The 21101-nt window shown below is 43.1% G+C and overlaps 1 protein-coding gene across 3 annotated transcripts in view; it reads left to right on the top strand.

Moving 5' to 3' along the window:
* The window catches only part of PREX2 (phosphatidylinositol-3,4,5-trisphosphate dependent Rac exchange factor 2), a 266625-nt gene that overhangs the window by 53293 nt on the left and 192231 nt on the right, over positions 1 to 21101 (top strand). For all 3 annotated transcript variants that reach the window (XM_075920573.2, XM_006131490.5, XM_075920574.2), the window contains exons 2-4: positions 18239 to 18310; positions 18388 to 18510; positions 20439 to 20543. In XM_075920573.2, coding sequence (XP_075776688.1) covers positions 18239 to 18310; positions 18388 to 18510; positions 20439 to 20543 — 300 coding nt within the window. The remainder of the gene's footprint in view (positions 1 to 18238; positions 18311 to 18387; positions 18511 to 20438; positions 20544 to 21101) is intronic.

Raw genomic sequence — 21101 nt, 5'->3', positions numbered from 1 at the left:
ACAAAAATGTGTTGTTGTTTTTTTAACTACAGGAGCTGCCATTATTATGTTATCATTTGCCTGCAGGTGTCACTGAATTAACACTCAGCTAGGGGCTTGCACTTCTATCCTGCAAACCTGGTGCTTCTGTAGTTTTGGAACATTAAAGCTAGTAAGTTTTTGGGCTTGTTTATGCTGAAACGCTACAACAGCACAGTTGCTGCACTGCAGTAGTGCGTCAGTATAGACCAGTGTTTCCCAATTTTATTTGGCTGAGGAACCCTTTTCAGCTTTTCAAAATTTCAAGGAACCCCTAGGTTTGTCAAGCAAAAAAAAAAAAAGGGGGGGGGGGCTGAGGGGGGAGGAGAGAGGGACCCACCAATTCATGACCCAAGACCCCCCCCATATCCTTTCTGTGAGGCCTCATCCTCTCTGTTCCCCTCCTCTCCATCACTTGCTATACCCAGCCCTTATACTTGTCTCAACCTAGTGAGTGAGATGTGGGGTGGGAATGAGGGATTTGGGTGTGGGAAGGGGTGAGAAGTACAAGCTCTGGGAGGGAATTTGGATGCAGGAGAAAGGGCTGTTGACTCAGGGAGGGGGCTCTAGGCTGGGGAGTATTGGGCTCAGGTGGAAGGTTGGGGTGCTGAGCAAGCCAGAGCTTGTGGATATGAGGGTGCAGGAGTTTGGGCTGGATATGTGAGGGACTCAGGGCAATAAGGTTGTGAGTATGATGGGCTCAGGACACAGATTTGTGATGTGTGGATGGTGGAGGAACGTTGTGGCAGAAGACTGAGGATGTGGGGATGCAGGAGTGTGGGGATGTAAGAGGCTCAGGACGGGGGTTCCAGTGTATGATAGGCTCAGATTTGGGGTCAGGTGGTGCAGGAGTGTTATGATGTTGCAGTGAAATGGAGGTTTGGTCCCAATTGGGGGCTTGTTGGCCTGGCTTCATTTTTAAATAAAATATTATGTCAAACTCAAAAGGTTTTAGCATTGTCTTTATATGTGAGAGGGGTGAGGAACCTGTTTTGAGTCAAAGGTCACTGACCCACAGAAAAGTCAGTTGGGGCCACACAAGTGAGATGCAAAAAAACAAAAAAAAAGCTCCTCCAAAAAACCCCAAGCCTCACTAATGTGGTCCCAAATGTGCTGGTGGGGGTAGGGGACAGAGTGCTAGTGGGTGCTGGGGAGAGGGTGCTGCTGGGTGGAAGGATGCTGGCTCAGGTGGCAGGGTGCTGGGGCAAGGTGCTGGGACAGGCAGGTAGCAGGGTGCTGGGGTCAGGGACATGGTCCTGCTGGGCACTAGGGTGACTGGCAGGGTGCTGAGACAAGGAACAGGGTGCTGCTGGGTGCTAGCGTGGATGGCAGGGGGCTGGAGTCAGGGCCAGGGCCAGGGTGGATGGCAGGGCTGCCAAGGAGCAGGATAGGGATGGGGTGCAGGATCTGGGAGGGAGCTGGGGGGCGGAAGGGGACAAGGTCTGGGTAGGGTGCAGACCAGATAGGTAGGGTGCAGAAGCAGGCTGGATGTAGGGTGTCTGGCTACGAGGGAGGGTGTGAGGAGGGGACTTGGGTAGGAGTTGGACCTCCCTGATCTGGCACCCTCTAGACCTGACTGGTCCCAGATGAGGAATTTTTGGACCAGGGGAGGTCATTTCAGGGCTCCTGGTCCCCTCCTCCTTCCCCACTAGGCTTCTTTGCACCTCTATCCCCTGCAACCGAACTAAGCTGCCCACCCCTGCTGGTTCCCTGCACTTCCCCCCAAACCATTCCTCACAATCCAAGGGAGTGCAGCACCAGTTCCCTGCAGCCCCTCACAGCCCAGCTGAGCTGCCCGTCTGTTCTGTATGCCCTCCCCCATCCACCTCAGCCCAGCTGAGCCCTGCACTGGTTCCCTGCATGCCTCCCCCACATCACAGCTGATCCCCGTTTCCCTGCACCTCCTCCAAGCCCCACAAAACTGCTGAGCCAAGAGCCGATTCCCTGTCTCTCCCTCCCCTTGAGTCTAGCCCCAGTTCCCGGCACCTCCCTCCTTCTGCAGTCAAACTGAGCTCTGAGCTCCACACACAAACACCCCACCCCACCCCACCCCACCGCCCAGCCCAGCTCCCCAGACCTCCTCACTCTGCAACCCAGCTGAGCTCAATTTCCCTGCACCTTCCCCCAAACCATGCAGACATGCTGAGCCAGTGCTGATTCCCTGCCCCTGCCTTCCTTCCTCCCCTTGGCTGTGTCTACACTGGCACGATCTTGCGCCAAAGCGGCCGCTCTTGTGCAAAAATTTGCTGCCTGTCTACACTGGCCATGTGTTCTTGCGCAAGTACACTAACGTTCTCATGTATGAAATCAGGGCTTCTTGCGCAAGAACTACGATGCTCCCGCTCAGGAATAAGCCCTTTTGAGCAACTATTCTTGCGCAAGAGGCCAGTGTAGATAGGCAACATGAATTTCTTGAGCAAGAAAGCCCTATGGCTAAAATGCCCATCGGCACTTTCTTGGACAAGAGAGTGTCCACACTGCCATAGATGCTCTTGTGCAAAAGCCCAGCTCGCACATGGAAGAGTGGATGTGTTCTTGCACAAGAAACAATCAGTGTAGACATAGCCTAAGAGTTTCCTCACGTGAGCAAAATGAATTTTGTGTTGTGCACCAGTATTGAGTTCATGTGGATTGTTTGGATGTGCCACCCAAGTTATTAATAAATATTTTTAAACCTCTACCTTTTCCCTCTGCTGCCATGTCAGCTCCCCTGGTGCCTGCTGCCCCCCGACTGCTCACCCTCCTCTGCTGTCCTGACTCCTGCTCTTCTCACTGTCCTCTGCCCTCCTGCAACCTGCTCCCCTCCACCAGCCATTCTCTCCCTGTGCCCACTTCTTCAGTAGCCCCACTCTGATCATGTGAGCTACCCCTCCTCATCCCCTTTTCTAACACCTCCCTCTACAAACCTGCCCTGCGTCTCTTCTCTGATGATGGTCCCTCCACTGGGCAGGTGTCTTCCCAGAATCCCCTGGCACCTGCACCTTCTCTTACCCCTGCACCCTCCTGGTGCCTCCCCCTTCCCTCACTTCCCCTGCCCCCTTTGCTCCATTTTTCCCTGATGCCCACCCCTCACCACCCTCTGCCCCCATTCCCCTCATGCCCCTCTGCCCTCTCACATGACTTGCTCCAACCCAGCCTTCCTCATGCCCACCCCTTCTTTCAAGTCTTCTCCGAGCACCTCCCCTCACCCCTCTAGCCCCCAATGCTCTTACCCTCTCCCCTCCCAGCATCACCCTGTCCCCCTCCCACTGACACCTCCTCTCCCCTCCTGCCCTTTTCCTCACTGTCTGAGCTTGGCCCCCTGTCAATTGTCTCTCTTCCACCCCTGTCCCTTTGGTGCAGTGGTCCCCAACCACTGGAGGTTGCCGGGCACCAGGGGGTGTGGCCGTTCGCCCGCCGGGCGCCAGAAGGTGGGGACACTTGTGCGCCCAGGGGCGGGGCAGGCCCCTCCATCGCCCCCCAAGTGCCGCGAGCCCGGGGTCGGCGCCCCCCCAAGCGCTGTGAGTCCGGGGCCGGTGCTCCCCCCCCCCCCAGTGCCGCGAGCCCGGGGTTGGCGCCTCCCCCCCAAGTGCCATGTGCCCGGGGCCGGTGCCCCCCCCCCCAGAGCGCGGGCAGCCAATTTGCGGCGCTCCCGGGGCCGGCGCTCACCTTCAGGGAAGGTCACGCACAGCAGGGACAGGTCCGGGGGAGAGACACTCTGGGGCCAGGCTGGGAGGATGCGCGCGTGTGTGCGGGGTCAGGACCAGCTCCATGCTGGCTAGCCGGCTCTCTCTCTCTTTTTCAGAGGGGGCGGGGGAGCGCCGGCTCCTTGCGGAACCCCAGGGTTCCGCGGAGCACCAATTGGGAAACACTGGTATAGACACTACCCATGCCAATGGTAGGTCTTCTCCCATAGGCATAGATAATAACCTCCCCTTGTGGCAGTAGCTAGGTTGACAGAAGAATTCTTCCATTGACCTAGTACTGTGTGGATTGGAGGTTAGGCTAAGTTAACTTAGCTTAGTCACTCAGGGATATGGTGTTTTCACACTTGTGAACAAGATAGCTGGGTCAATTTAACTTATTGATATAGATCAGGTCTACCTCCAGTTGATAAGTGCCTGTCAGGGGGCTGCAGACAGGGGAGTTTAAGAGGGAGAGCAAGAGATCCCGTCACTGAATAGGCTACCAGGTGAGAGTACTAGCTTTTGGTGTGAGTGAGTTTGCTCGAGTTTTTGAATTTTGATTCTGATTTTAGGTGACTTCAGTTTCAGCTACTGTGGCAGTTGGGAGTGAGTGCCTGATCTTTGTTCCCTTGATTGCCTTTGATCAGTCTTCCTCTGTGTGACTCACCAAGGGGTAGGCCTGACCAAGGAAAGCAGGCTTTAAAAGCCAGAGGCAGAGTGAACAGGGGACAAAGTGACCAGGGGGCTGCAGACGGGAGTTTAAGAGGGAGTTTGACAGAGGGAGGCCTAATATGGTTAGGAAGACCCTCAACACCTGTGCCAGCACTGCTTCTGTCTCCTCCACCTGCGCCTGTAGCCATACAGAATGCCTGAGCATGGATGCCTCTACCCAGATCCTGGTGTGGTTTTGCAGGGACTGTGGCTTGCAATTCCCACTCACTGATATTCAGTCTGGGGGGACCATCCAATGTGAAAAGTGCCTGCTGGTGGAATTTCTCAGGCAGCAGGTGGGAGAGCTACAGGAGGAAGTAGTTAGGTTGAGGAGCATCAGAATCCAAGAGCAAGTCATGGACAGTGTTCATGTGGAGAGAGCTGAGGTACCTGTCCCAGTACACAGGACTGCTGACACACCATTGGTGGAGGAGGCGATGGCTCATGGTGGACACTGGCAGTTGGTTACTTCTGGCAGCAGGCAGTGCTCCACCCCTTCTCTGAAGCCTCCCACCGTGGTACTAGGAAAAACTGTTATGCTCTTCTTGATACAGGAGAGAAGGAATCACCCCCTACAATAGAGGAAGAGAAGCCTCATACCCCCAAGGCTGGGAGGTCTGCTGCCACCACTGCAAATAGGAAACACAAGGTAGTGGTGGTTGGAGTCTCTCTTCTGAGGGGGATGGAGGCGCCCATATGTTGCCCTGATATGTCATCTCGGGAGGTATGCTGCCTGCCGGGGGCCTGTATCCGAGACATTACAGAGGCACCGTTGAGGATTATCCGGCCCTCTGACTACTACCCCATGCTACTCATCCAGTAGGCACTAATGATACTGCGAGGTGTAACACTGAGTGGATCAAGAGTGACTACAGAGCTCTGGGAGTACTGGTGAAGGAGTTTGGAACAGAGGTGGTATTCTCTTTGATCCTTCTTGTCAAAGGTTGGGGCCCAGGCAGAGACAGGTGCGTCCTGGAAGTGAATGCCTGGCTATGAAGATGGTGTCGCCAGGAGGACTTTGGCTTCCTTGACCACGGGATGCTATTCCAGGAGGGACTGCTAAGCAGGGATGGTGTTCACCTTTTGACGACAGGGAAGACTGTATTTGTATACAGACTGGATAACCTAGTGAGGAGGGCTTTAAACTAGGTTTGACAGAGTCAGGTGACCAAAGCCCACGGGTAACTGACGAACATGGAGACTTGAAAGATGGGTCAGAAATGGGAGGGAGTGTGGGCTATAATAGCAGAGAGAAAGGAGGGACAAGGCAGAACTGGGAGGCAAGATCAGTATCTTAGATGCCTATATACAATGCAAGAAGTATGGATAATAAGCAGGAAGAACTGGAAGTGCTAATAAATAAGTACAATTATGACATTGTTGGCATCACAGAAACTTGGTGGGCTAATACACATGATTGGAATGTTTGTATGGAAGGGTACAGCTTGCTCAGGAAGGATACAAAGGGAAAAAAGGGAGGAGGTGTTGCCTTATATATTAAAAATGAACACACTTGGAGTGAGGTGGAGATGGACATAGGAGACAGAAGTGTTGAGAGTCTCTGGGCTAGGTTAAAAGGGGTTAAAAACAAGGGTGATGTCATGCTAGGAGTCTACTACAGGCCACCTACCCAGGTGGAAGAAGTGGATGAGGCTTTTTATAAACAACTAATAATATCATCCAAAGCCCAAGATTTGGTGGTGATGGGGGACTCAACTATCCAGATATATGTTGGGAAAACAACACAGCGGGGCACAGACTATCCAATAAGTTCTTAGACTATCCATTGGAGACAACTTCTTATTTCAGAAGGTTGAAAAAGCTACGGGGGGGGAAGCTGTTCTAGATTTGATCCTAACAAATAGGGAGGAACTGGTTGAGAATTTAAAAGTGAAAGGCAGCTTTGGTGAAAGTGATCATGAAATCATAGAGTTTGTGATTCTAAGGTATAGTAGAAGGGAGAACAGCAATTTAGAGACAATGGATTTCAGGAAGACAGATTTTGGTAAGCTCAGAGAGTTGGTAAGTAAGGTCGCATGGGAGACAAGACTGAGAGGAAAAACAACTGAAGAGAGTTGGCAGTTTTTCAAGGGGACATTATTAAGGACCCAAAAGCAAGCTATTCCGCTGTGTAGGAAAGATAGAAAATATGGCAAAAGATCACCTTGGCTTAACCAGGAGGTCTTGCATGATCTAAAAATAAAAAAGGAGTCATTTGTCCTACTTTCCATTTTTTATATAACAAAGGATGAATATAGGCAACAATACAGGAATGCTGGGGCAAGATTAGGAAGGCAAAGGCACAAAATGAGCTCAAATTAGCTCAGACAAAGGGAAACAAGAAGACATTCTATAAATATATTAGAAGCAAGAAGAAGACCAAGGACAGGGTAGGCCCATTGCTCAGTGAAGCCGGAGATACAACAGGAAACTTGTAAAAGGCAGAGATGCTTAATGACTTCTTTGTTTTGGTCTTCACCGAGAAGTCTGATAAAGGAATGCCTAATTTAATGAATGCTAGTGGGAAGGAGGTAGGTTTAGAAGATAAAATAAGAAAAAGAACAAGTTAAAAAACACTTAGAAAAGTTAGATGTCTGCAAGTCACTCGGGCCTGATGAAATGCATCCTAGAATACTCAAGGAACTGATAGAGGAGGTATCTGAGCCTTCAGCTATCATCTTTGGAAAATCATGGAAGACAGGAGAGATTCCAGAAGACTGGAAAAGGGCAAATATAGTGCCCCTCTATAAAAAGGGAAATAAGAACAACCCAGGAAACTACAGACCAGTCAGTTTAACTTCTGTGCCAGGAAAGATAATGAAGTAAGGAATTAAGGAAATCATCTGCAAACACTTGGAAGATAATAACGGGATGATAGGCAAAAGCCAGCATGGATTTGTAAAGAAGAAATCATGTCAAACCAATCTGATAGCTTTCTTTGATAGGATAACGAGCCTTGTGGATAAGGGAGAAGCAGTGGACGTGGTATACCTAGACTTTAGTAAGGCATTTGATATGATCTTGCATGATATTCTTATCAATAAACTAGGCAAATAGAACTTAGATGAGGCTACTATAAGGTGGGTGCATAACTGGCTGGATAACCGTTCTCAGAGAGTAGTTATTAACGGTTCACAATCCTGCTGGAAAAGTATAACAAGTGGGGCTCTGCAGAGGTCTGTTTTGGGACTGGTTCTGTTCAGTATCTTCATCAACTATTTAAATATCGGCATAGAAAGTACACTTATTAAGTTTGCAGATGATACCAAGCTGGGAGGATTTGCAACTGCTTTGGAGGACAGGGTCATAATTCAAAATGATCTGAACAAATTGGAGAAATGGTCTAAGGTAAACAGGATGAAGTTTAATAAGGACAAATGCAAAGTGCTCCACTTAGGAAGGAACAATCAGTTTCATAAATACAGAATGGGAAGGGACAGTCTAGAAATTAGTACGGCAGAAAAGGGTCTAGGGGTTATAGTAGACCACAAGCTAAATATGAGTCAACAGTGTGATACTGTTGCAAAAAATGCAAACGTGATTCTAGGATGCATTAACAGGTGTGTTGTGAGGAAGACACGAGAAGTCATTCTTCTGCTCTACTCTGCGCTGGTTAGGCCTCAGTTGGAGTATTGTGTCCAGTTCTGGGCACGACATTTCAAGAAAGATGTGGAGAAATTGGAGAAGGTCCAGAGAAGAGCAACAAGAATGATTAAAGGTCTAGAGAACATGACCTATGAAAGAAGACTGAAAGAATTGGGTTTGTTTAGTTTAGAAAAGAGAAGATTGAAGGATGACATGATAGCGGTTTTCAGGTATCTAAAAGCGTGTCACAAGGAGGAGGGAGAAAAATTGTTCTTCCTGGCCTCTGAGGATAGAACAAGAAACAATGGTCTTAAACTGCAGCAAGGGAGGTTTAGGTTGGACATTAGGAAAAAGTGGTTAAACATTGGAATAAATTGCATAGGGAGGTTGTGGAATCTCCATCTCTGGAGATATTTAAGAATAGTTTAGATAAATGTCTATCAGGGATGGTCTAGACAGTACTGGGTCTTGCCATCAGGACAGGGGTCTGGACTCGATGACCTCTCGAGGTCCTTTCCAGTCCTAGTGTTCTATAATTCCATGATTCAAGCCAGGCAGTGATCAGTGCTCTAATTTAATTGTAAATATTTTAAGGTTGTGCACTGGCATAAGTATTTAAGTGGCCATACAATTTTAGGATGAAAGGGGATTGCCTCAGTTTGTGTGTCAGATAGCGAACATGCCATCAACCAGTGCATGTCTTTTTTTGTATTAGGAAGCTCTAGAAAAATATTTTTAATTAAAATTTAGGTTTCTAGAAAACATCCGTGGAAAGTTCCTAACTCTGCAGAATTGGCAGCTTCCGCTGCACACTTATCCCAGATAATTTTGTGACCAGAAAAGACAAAACTTAAGAATTATTTCTTTTTCAGGGCGTGTTTCTAGAAAATAAATGACTATTTTTCAGACTTGATCTTGATTTTCTTCTTTCTTTCTGACAGGATTTCAGCCAGGATAACATGAGCCATCTTCTTCATTTAGCCGAGTGGAGGGATGTATTGATAGTTCCCTGCTTAGGAATTACTTTTTCTTTGTTAAACTTCTCTTTAATTTGAAGATTACTTATGACATGTGTACTATTCAGCTACATGTATAGTGCCAAATAAATACAGTGTATTCATGCTTTCTTTCCATCTTAAAGATAATCTGTCGTGCCAAAGTTTGTCTCTCCACCCACCTGGTAATCCCCTCCCCGGTGGAACTTCATGCCTAGAATGTCAATGGTAGAGAACATCCCATCCCACTTTCACATTATAGATTAGTGATGGGGAGTGGGTGGGTGGGAAGATAAATGCAGAAGATGCTTCTGCTTGAGAAAGATGAGATTGAGGCACTGAGTTCTGCATGTAGACCTGAACATAGTTAGGCTTGAGCTCAGTGTGACCTCTCTGTTCCCCTTGGCTGAGGACATACTATTGAGATTGCTCTCTGTCCTGTGCCCAAGAGTCTATATCTGAGTCTGTCTGTGTAGACTAGTTGTTTTTGTGTGAAATGGATGGACAAGCAGTCTCTGAGAGAGCCTGATATTGGTGCTTAAAGGATAAGGATAAGACTTGGTTGATTGCAACCAGCACTTTGAATTCAGTCTAGAAATAAATACATACACAATGATGTTTGCAAAGCACTGTTATATTCACACCAGCTTTATCACTCTATAGGTAGGCAGCTATATGCTATAGTAGTTGTAATTTTTGCAATATATTTATTTTCAGTCCCGGGGGAATAAACTACCATAGTTTAGCAAAGACATGATGAAAGCTGGATTGGTTTGTATCTAAGGGTGCGTCTAGTCTACATTCCTCTTTCAAAAGAGGAATGTAAATTGAGGGAAATCAAAAATACAAATGAAGCGCTGATTTACAAATCTTGTGCTTCATTTGCATAATCTCTTCTGATCACTGTTTTGGAAGAGATTTTTTTTAAAGCAGTCTACACAGGGTTCTTTTGAACCCCCCCCTTTTCGAAATAATCTTGTAAACCTAATTTTTTCGATTTCCCTCATTTGCATTCCTCTTTCGAAAGAGGAATGTAGACTAGGCGCACCCTAAGAGGAAGGAGTGCAGCCTCTCTGCAACTGAAGATACTAGAAGGAATTCCTCTCTACGTTATTTTTTACTTACTTGCTTCTACTACTTCAGTTGTCTCCACCATGTTCATCCTAAATCTCTAATCTCTAAATGTCAGGAATTTGGAATGCCTATACCAGATGATTTACTTACTTCACAAAGTATAAATGTGTTACCTTCTTCCACCCAATTCACAGTCTTCCCAACCATTTAACAATCAGATAAAATAAAAAGTGTCTACCTACTATCTACCAACCTTAGCCCAACTTCTTTGAGAACAGTGATGAGAATGCCATAAGAATAGATAAATGATAAATTGATGTCTGTTTTATTCTACATGGAGTTCTTCTAGGTTTCTGTCTGTGGACTTCCCAATAGTACTTGTGCCCAGTCCCCTCTTTAAATCATACCTATAAGCATCCTTTTCTGTTTAAGGTTGATGGTAATCTGTTTAGCATTTTATTATATCTGGTAAGAAGAATGCTATATGAAAATAAATTGTATTTTAGAAAAAGTTAATAATGAGTTTTACACACTTAGTGTTTCAATAATTAAAATAAAACTTGTAACAAGAAGTAAAACAAATTACAAAAAAGATAGGATTCTGAAAAAGGGTAGCTAAGTGCTCTTCCTGAAAATGATAAGGTCAACAAAGAAATTGTATATGTGTTTCACAATGGAAAGTACCTTCTAAACCATACAAAATTATGGAGGTAATTTCCATTGAAATTGGTTCATGACCTCAGTAGCAGAAAATTCACAGGGTCATATAATGTTTACTTTATGCTTGCAGGTAACAATGTTTTGTATAAAGATAATAAACTTTTTATTGCTTCATCTTTCTTGGGTTGTGGTGAATATGATCATGGTTGGTATTCAAAGTTCAGTTGCTAGGCAGTTGTACTTTCTTATTTGTGTACTTTAGTGTATACTCGTTCTGGTAAAATCATTAGGGATCAGGATCATTACCATAAATAATTCCAAGATGAGCAGGATTCAAATGTGTGTGGACTACATGCTATTTTTAGGTTTGCTAAGTGTCCAGTTTTTAACCAGAACACCCAGTTGAAAAGGGATCCCAGTCGCCAGTCAGCACTGCTGACAGGGCTGTTAAAAGTCTGGTTGGTTGTAAAGTTGAGCTCTCTGCATAGCTACTGGAAGTGGCTGGCATGTCCCTGAGGCCTCTGAGCAGAAGGTTGATCAAGGAAGCTCCAAGTTGACCTTGCTCCAAATACCAGCTTCACAGCCCTTATTGGCTGGGAGCTGCAGGGGCCATGCCTATGGGGGTGGGCAGTTCTCAGAACCACCTGGCCATCCCTGCATTTAGGAGCTGGACATGACAACTGCTTCTAGGAGCTGGGTGGAGCCAGGGCAGGCAGGGAGACTGACTGCCTTAGCTTCATTCTGCCAGCAACTGGGAGCCACCTGAGTAAGTACTGTCCAACTGGAGTCCAAGCCCCCTCCTGCACCCTGACCCCCTGCTCCAGCCTTAAGCCCTCTCCTGGAGCCCACAACCTGCACTCCAACTCTATCTCACACCCAAACTCCCTGCTGGGGCTTTACCCTGCACCTCCTCCCACATCCCAACTCCCCTGCCCCAACCCTGGGCCCACTTCCACACTCCAGCACCCACACCCCCAGCTGGAGCCTGCACCCCTTCCCCAGCTCAGTAACAGCGAGTGAGGATGATGGAGAGTGAGCAATGGAGGGAGGGAGAGTGGAGTGAGTAGAGGACAGGGCTTCAGGAAAGGCCTTAGGGCAGGGGTGGGACAGTGGTGTTGAGTTTTGTGAGATTAGAAAGTTGGTAACCTAGCTATTTTGGAAAGAGTTGAACTGCCAGCTGACAACGGTGTCCATGATTTTACTGAGAAATTCCTTCAATCTTAGCTCCGCCATCTGAAACAAATAGTACTAGATTTCAGTACTGTCAGATGCTATTGCTTGCACTTAATTCAGCTTGGGTTTTGTGAAGAAATTTAATTTGTTTCCTGAAGATAAGGGGAAAGTACTTTCATATTTGACAATTTGTTTATAACATTCAGATGTGTTTGTTTGGACTCAGATCACAAGATTATACTTTTTTGATCCCAAGAGTTAAAACTCAGAGCGTTCTCAAAGAATGCGATCAAGTTTTAACAAATTTTATGTAATTTTAGTTTGTTTAATTGTCTATAGGCTTACTGTATGAAGTCAACTCTCTCCACAATCGTCCCTCGATAAATGCTTTTATTGTGCACCCACACCTCACCCTGATCCCAATGAGTTTCTACAGGGTGTCTCGTCCCAAAATCCATTCCAGTCTTCTCTCACATTGGCTAGTCGTGCCTTGGGCACTGGGGGCGTGGAGTAGGGGGACTCGGGCCCGCCCACTCTCCCGAGCCCCGGGAGACCACTCCCTGCTCAGCGGGTGGGGTAGTAACCCCTAAACTCACCCGCTCTCGGGTCCACAGCCCCACCCTGGGCCACTTCCTACCCCGCCACCTTCATTCCCCTCTCCCCGGCTACATCAGGGCCCGAGTTATCTCACTCGGGGTTGTGACTCCCCTCCTGCCAGCCTCTGTCCTGCCTTCCCCCGTCCTTCTTCGAGTCTCTGTTTCAAGGTCCCCGCTGTCCCAGTGGGGGAAGCCATCACCCGGTGCCGCTAGGCCGTCATGCTCAGCCCTGACGTCTTTAGCTGGCACCCTGAGATCGGGTCGCCCGGCTGTGACATCATCCACCTGCAGCGGCTGGCTCTCCTGACTGGCGTTCTCGGTGTTGGGGTCTGGCCCAGCTTGGGCTTTGGCTCCCCGCGGTTCCTGCGCAGCGGCCCCTGTTGCTTTTCCGCCGGCCTCCTTGCCCCCCAGTCTCCTCTCCTGAGGCCCCTCCAGACCTTCCTGAGTGCAGGGTTGTGGCTCCCTGTCACACTTACAGTAACACTTCACTTGTATGTTCCCAGGCCTGAAAAAGAGCTTTGTAAAAGCTTGAATGCTTATCTCTCTCATGAACAGAAATTGGTTTGATAAAAGATACCTCACCCCCTTCTATTTCTAATATTTTATTCTATAATTGTAGAGCAAAAAATCAATACAATTGTGTTGTAAATAGTTCTTTTATAAAGAAGTTGAGTTGTGTTTTTCTTTCTGTTTTTTTTTCTCCAACTCCACTGTTTATAAGGACATTTTTCAAATATAGTCTCTCACAGATTTTGTAGCTGGTTAAAGAAATAAAAAAATTATAGTTGAAAAGATTTAAAGTTGTGCATCTATTTACCGAGAGATCCAACTGACTGGCAGATTTGACTTGCCTTGTGATAAAGAGCCCATTGTCCACTGAGGTCCTTAAATATTTCAAACTGTTACAAAAATATGGGCTCAAAGCATGATGTTTTATCATACAGAGGGTGTGCTGATTTTGCCTGAGGCCCCATGATTTCCAAGAGTGCAGATAGGGTTGCCAGGTGTCCTGTTTTGAACTGGACAGTCCAGTATTTTTTTCTGTTTGGGAAACAAATTGAGAAAATATAAATGTCCAGTATTTTCTAAATAAGATGTAATGTAGATTGTGATGTAATATCAAATGTGTCCAGTATTTTTGTTGAAACCATCTGGCAACCTTAAGTGCAGAGTGTTGTGATTTATAGAGATTTGAATGAGTATAAGATTGATAGGTTGAATTTTATGGAATCAGTAGCATTGTGCAATTTCAGTGCTAAGATTGAGTTCCATTTTGTGCTTTTAGCTATGATTCAGACTTTTGGATATCTATAAAAATAGAAACTTCTCACCATTTTCCACTCTCCTCAGGCATGCAACACCTAGTTATTGAGCACAACATTAATTATTTTATTTATAAGTAAACGAATAATTAGTTAAAATTAGTGCAGTCAGTCTTATTAGTGACTCCAAATTGTGGAAACATTAATGCTTCTTGCAAAAATATTATTTTGTGCTTATATGCTGACCACACCTGTCTTTATGCAGTGGTGTATAGAAGTATGCCCTAAAATGGAAATATGGAAATATGACCTCAGATGGGCAGACAATGTCACTGCATCTGAGCTCTGACCAGGAATTCCCCTTTGCAAATCCTATCAAATGGCCCACAAAAATAGGCTCCCTGGAGGTTTTATGTGGTAGAAAACTTTTATCACATGCTCCTCTCTGTCTGCCATATACTCCAGCATATGCATAACTGCAAATGGCAGCCAGAATTTAGCCCTGAATTCTGTGTATGAGTAATAAGTCTGTTTTATAAAACTTTTGTAATATTTTTTTTAAAAAAGAATCAAACACACTTCAGTTTCTTATTAACATCTAACTACATTAAACATGAAGTTAACCCAAATTCAGAACTAAGTTTGCATGAAAAGGGAATTTAGCATACACTGAAGCAGAATTTAGTCAGTGTGTGTATCTGTGTGTGTGAAGGAAGTTTAGCACTGGAGTGAAAAATATTGCAGATGTGCTAATTAACTGCAGTTATACTCTGAAAGGTTAACCTATAAAAATGACAACTAGGGATTCCATTTTATTTGTCTGGCAGTGATATTTCCATATCAAGTTTGCTCAGTTTAGAAGAAACAGTTGTTTTATTTTGCTTGCTTCCATCCCTAAAAACTGTGGATTTGATTCTGCTTCATTAACTCTAATGGGAATTTTCCATTGATGTAATGGGAGCAGGATCAAGCCCTAAGCCCTGTTTCTGAAAGTAAAGCAGTGTTTCTTTTGGTACACATGTTATCAATAATAATAAAGATTTTAGTACTTGATCTCTTAAAAACTCTGTGTTATGGGAGCTAGAAAAAGATCAAGTTCATTTGTGCATATCTGCATAAACTATGCAGTGCTAAACAGGAGGAAAGGTAGTAAAAAGATCAGTATTGGTCACTAACATAAGCAGAGATGATTTTGAATACACGCGGGGAACAGATCTTTCGAATATGAAGGTTCCATGTTTATAGTAAGTTTTATTTCTATAATTGCACTTTAACATGAAAGTACAGTATTGTTACTTCGAGACATATTATTTATCTTTGGGTTTTCCCTTTTTTTCCCCCCAGCTTGATTTGCCAGTAATGTGAATAAATGAACTGAATAAGATAGATTTACCAGTAATAATGTAGCATATTATAAATCCAGGAAATTAGTGGTTTCTTATGATGGACATGGCAAACTTTTTTTGGATACTTTTAATTATACTGTTTGACTTCTGAATGATTCACTGTTAGTATTATGATCAATGTAATTGCTGTTCTCGCTGTAAAAATTTCTTAGCAGAATGAGGAGATATGTGATCATAGGCAATGTTTTATATGTGTGAACAAATTTATTGGTCCAAAGTAACTTTTTTTTACCAGAAAATCCCCACAAAACACATACAATTTTGGTTAATAATTTCCATATAATAACACATTTTAGTAACTTTTTCTCCGTGTATTATAGTTTTTGCAGTGCTGATCAGCCTCTTGATTGACTACCATTTTGAAAGGAGACCAAATCCTGAAGCCTTGACTAGGATAGAACCCATGTTGTTTATTTAAGTGTGACAGTATGCATAGAGCTTTAAATGACACTGGTAGGCTCCAGTGCTCATGAAGCTTGCATTCTATCTAGAGAGATTATCAAAATTCACATGCCGATTCTCAGGCAATTGGAGAGCTTTTTTAAAATTTCTTTAATAAGATTTAAATGTTTTAGTATGACTCTGAACAACATTTGTATACAGCACAGAACGTAAATGTTCTTTCTGATCAATGGATGAAGTTGGTCTCTGAAAGTATAGGGTCAGCAGAACTCCTATACCTTCCTTAAATTCTACATAAATCCTCTCATGATTAAGTAGGGCATAAGTTATGTGCACACCTTCTTGTAGCCCTCTGCATATGGATAAATTTCACCTCCCCCCCAAAAAAAATTGTTTCATGTATTGCTGCTTCTGTGAGCCAACCTGACATATGGCCCCTGATTTAGTAATTCACAAAAGCATGTACTTATCTTTAAACATGTGACTAACCATCCTTCAGCAAATCATTTGACCATGTTTAACTTTAGAATGTGAATGCTCCTTATGAAGTGAGATTTGATGAAGGTTGCAGAAATCAAGACAAGATATAAGGAAACAGATAAGAGTTTTTTCCCATCTGTATAGAGGAGGAAGGAATAGATATCTTATTTGGCCAGGAAGAGATTGTTCTATCTAAACCAAGCTTAGAATGGTTTCAGCACACTAGAGGTATGTGGCCACACTGAAGAGATTCAAGATGTACAAGTGGAATTTAATACAATGGTTGCAGACTTTGTATTTAGTTGGTTTGGAGATAGAAGGAAGAAGGGTGAGGAGATGGTAACTGTAGAAAGAGGTGAATTTTTGAGGATGGGTGAGACAAAAACATGCTTATATTTTTAGAAGGGAAGAACTGACACAGGGTGAGAGCCAGAGAAGTCAGTGGATAGGAGGGGATGAAATGGTGTGCTCAAGTGGAGGAGTTGAAAGTTGCAGGTGAGAAACTTCAATGTCATTGACAGGAATAATGTGATAGAATGGCTGCTGGACAAAGGAGAGGCATAGAAAATGAGGGAGGGGAATTCTGACACATCTGTTTTACAGATAGGGAGGGCCAGGAGTGAAAGAGAAGTTGCCAATGGTTCAAATAAATTACAGGGGTCACTCTTCTTGCATGATTTATTAGTAATCTAATGGTTTTAGATTTCTAAAATGTAGTTAACCTATTCTGAAAGCTCTGTGAAATCTCAATTTAAGAGGAATTTATGAGCATGCAGTTGAAGATGAATACTTTTGGATGTTGGAATTGCCTCTTCACTATATGGGTGACCGACAAAGTATATTTGCCTTGCAAATCACTCATGTATTGTAGCAACAAAGGGATTAAAATCAGTGGGTGCTCAGGTATAAATCTAATTAATAGAATTAACACTGATAAAGAGGTAGAAAGAAATCACTAATGGGTAGGGAAGGTGCTTGTTTGTTTTTTAATAGGATTATAGAAATTGGCATTAAGCATTTAAATGGCCCGGCAATATTCCAATTTAAGTATTGTTGATATATTGGAAACCTAACTCCTATTTCTTCATTCGGTAATAAAAATGTTCTTATTTACATAGCTCTTTTCAGTGGAGAGAGAAAAACACTTAGGAATTAAAATGTATAAGGCACAGCAGAGTAAAAAGGGGATACTGTAAATGCTATCCTTCTCCCCAACAGGGTTATTTATTGCATTCTCTATGGAATTTGCGCCACACTAGAATTTAGATGAGTTCATATACAGTATACAATGCACAGTGACTTGGAGCTAAACGGATATGAAAGACTTGACATTTTGAGCACTTGTGGTGCCAATTTTTTAATGACTAAAGGATATGCCATATCCATGTGAACACCCAGTGCCTTAAGACTTTGAACATCTTAAAAGAAATATCTTTAAAATGTACCTTTTTGATAATGAAGTTAATTTGTAGAAAGTTAATTATACTTGCTGCTTCAAACACAATTAAATAAATTGGGGAATGAGCCTCATTGTGGGTGGTTTTTTGTTGTTGTTTCCATTTTTTTTCAGACGGAATAGAAGACAAAACCACAGTGCACAAGCTTGTGCACAGATCATCTTGTTTAAATCAATTTTCCTTCCAGATGGTTCAGCTATTAATACATGAGAGGTTTGTGCATAATGTAGTGGCTTCTTGTGGTGAATTTTATGCTTGTTTATAGTAGCTTAAAGCTAGCTTTGATTTAGAAATTAGGGGCTCAATTCAACTCATCTTGTAACAAATAGGAAAATTCCAGAGGGAACTGGATTGAGCCTCAAGTTTTGGAAGTGATTTATCTATGTTACAGTCTAACTGCTTTTACTAATCGGAGTGATGAATGGTAATTGTACTACAGAAGATTTTTAATTTTTTTGTCTTGGTTAATAGTGTAATATGTACTTAAACTGGTTTTTTCCCCATTTAGTCTGTTTTACATTATTTTAAATTAACAAATACACTCGCTACTTTTAAAAGGGAGTATTCTGGTGAATTTTTGAATAGTACTCTTAGGAAATATTATTTTAATATCTCAAATGTAAGACAAACTAATTAAAATGTAAGTTACTTTTTCTAAAGCTATTGTGTTCCTTCTACACTAATCTATATAAACTAAACTATATTAATGCAGTGTACTATTTCCTCACGTGTATTGCTGTCATCTTTCATGCAGGCATTCCTTCAGAGAATGATCCAATGTGCTGCCTCCAAAGTGGATAAAAATGTCACAGAGGAAACTGTTAAGGTTAGTTTTTAATTGCACACATTTTTTTCTGTTCTGTGTCCTGGTTTTATATTTATGTATGTGTTATTCTTTTACAGATGTTGTTTTCAAATATTGAAGATGTTCTTGCAGTTCACAAAGATTTCCTGACTCTAGTGGAGGAATGTTTGCATCCTGAACCTAATGCATACCATGAAGTGGGAATCTGCTTTCTTCGCTTTGTATGCTATTCTTTAATACAACTTCATAATTAACTTTTCTTGTTCCTGATTGTCTTCGTGAATTCATGCCATGGTGATCTGTGTGTACATTGAGCAAGGAGGCCAAAATTACTTGATTGCATAATTAGGTCCCTTTAAGGTCATTTGGAGTTTGCATTCATTGCCAAAAAAAAAAAAAAAGAGAGTGAGTGAGAGAGAACCTTACCATGTCCTCTCACCCATTCTCTTCACTGTAGAATAAACAAGCTTTGTTATTTTCAGCACATTAGCGTTCAGCATTCTCTGTAGCTTTGAACTTTTTGAATTTTCAGACTACGTGTTCTGAATTGATTTTATTTTTCATTCAAACATAGAGAACGTCTCTTTAAAATAGTAAAAATGTTCCCATTGATGACATAACTAGCCTTTTTTTTTTCCAGCCAGGCAAGGGAGCAAGTCATAAATGCTAGGATTTTCACTTTGAAATTATCTTAAGGACCTTGAAGTCAGTTGGACATAAGATCGTACTTATCTGTAAGCACATACATCAGTGCTTTGCTGAATAAAGTCCTTAATGAATACTTTTGAAAATTTGGCTGTAGGCCTTTTATTTATGTTCACTAACAAAAATAAAAGCCTGAACATTGAAATGCCATGTTGAGATCCAAAACATGTCAAACGTAGTCATGAAGCAGAATAAAAGGAGAGGGAAAAAGTTTGTAAGATGCAATGTATTTAAAAGTATTTTTAATATTTAAATTCTCAGGTCCATATGAATATATTTGCTCATTTTTATTATTATTATTTTATCTGCCTTGAAATAGAAAATGCATAACGGTGCTTCAGTAAATTACAGCAGATATGTTTCTGAATCTTCTGCAGCTACTATACTCTAGGGGTATGTCTACACTACCCCGCTAGTTCGAACTAGCGGGGTAATGTATGCATACCGCACTTGCTAATGAAGCCCGGGATTTGAATTTCCCGGGCTTCATTAGCATAAGCGGGGAGCCGCCATTTTTAAATCCCCGCTGCTTCGAACCCCGTGTAGCGCGGCTACACGGGGCTCGAACTAGGTAGTTCGGACTAGGGTCCTATTCCGAACTACCGGTACTCCTCGTGAAACGAGGTGTACCGGTAGTTCGGAATAGGCACCCTAGTCCGAACTACCTAGTTCGAGCCCCGTGTAGCCGCGCTACACAGGGTTCGAAGCAGCGGGGATTTAAAAATGGCGGCTCCCCGCTTATGCTAATGAAGCCCGGGAAATTCAAATCCCGGGCTTCATTAGCAAGTGCGGTATGCATACATTACCCCGCTAGTTCGAACTAGCGGGGTAGTGTAGACATACCCTAGAGGAGTACTGTTTTCCTGTCTCAGTACAGTTGCATCAGCTTTACAGAGCTGTGCTAAATCAGTCAGGACTGAGCTTAACTTTTTGCACACAATTTATCTACTTGATATCGTTGCTTGATTCAACCTTTGTTTACTAAAGTTTACATTTGCACATTATGGGACGAAAGATAGAAGTCAGTAGAATGGAAAAGCTTACAAAAAAGCCTTCAACAAACCTTTTATTTCTTAAAAAATGTGAATTGCACCTATAATTGCTTGTATATGCAATAGATAGTGAAGTCTGCAAATGGGTAGGTGTGGCTTCACTTTGTTGTCTCCTGTTTGATTTTATCATAATCCAGCCTCTGGATTCTCTCCATTGATTTGTCAGTGATGTTCACAGACTATTCATCTTTACAATTGTAATAAAGAGCAGAATCTAAAAGTTTTAGAAATGTTGGATTTCAAATAATAATTAGATATAAAAATAGGAAAGAAGGTGTTTTCCTTCCAAAATGCAGATCACATTAGTTTTTTGTCATTTAAAATCATATATGTAGGTATTTTTTAAGGCCAAATGACTAATATAAGAACAAAGTATTTCTTTGTCTCTACAGAAGGACAGATTTTGTATCTATGATGAATATTGCAGTAACCATGAGAAGGCACAGAAACTTCTGCTTGAACTGAACAAAATAAGAACAGTACGGACTTTTCTTTTGGTAAATAAACTTTGACTCTACTTGAATATCTTTGTTCTACTTGACTATCTTTTCATTGAATTAGGGAGTTGACAGCAGTGTCTTACTAGGTCATATGACATCTGATTTTAAACATCCTACCAAGGTCACTCTGGGCAGTTCTAGTTCAGATGCATTTTAGGTGTGATGTTTTCAGAGGAAGGGTCTGCCTGTGTTAAACAGTCAGTGCCACCTCCTGACCAATTTACAGAATAACACTAGACAATGTACCCTATACTCCTTGTAATGATACTTCATAATGACGCCAGCCATGCATAGTTGGAGGACGGGAGAGAAAATGGGATAAATGGTGTGGGGGGAAGGGTAAGGAAGGAAATCAGAAAACTGACCTGGAAGAAAAATTAAAGACTGACCTGCAGTTAGAGCCAGGTTTGATCATGAAAAATTTATACTTGGTACTGTGAGAGCTGCAGTGCCAAAGGAAAAATGTTTTGCTACGGATTATATATAAGCAGCAGCATACTGAATTGGCTTAAACTGAGTTAAAGGAAATAGCTATTCAATAAGTCTTTTTTTTAA

Source organism: Pelodiscus sinensis, chromosome 2 (genome assembly GCF_052426305.1).
Source record: "Pelodiscus sinensis isolate ZL-2025 chromosome 2, ASM5242630v1, whole genome shotgun sequence".
Classification (NCBI taxonomy): Eukaryota; Metazoa; Chordata; order Testudines; family Trionychidae; genus Pelodiscus; species Pelodiscus sinensis.
This window is presented reverse-complemented; position numbering and strand designations above follow the sequence as displayed.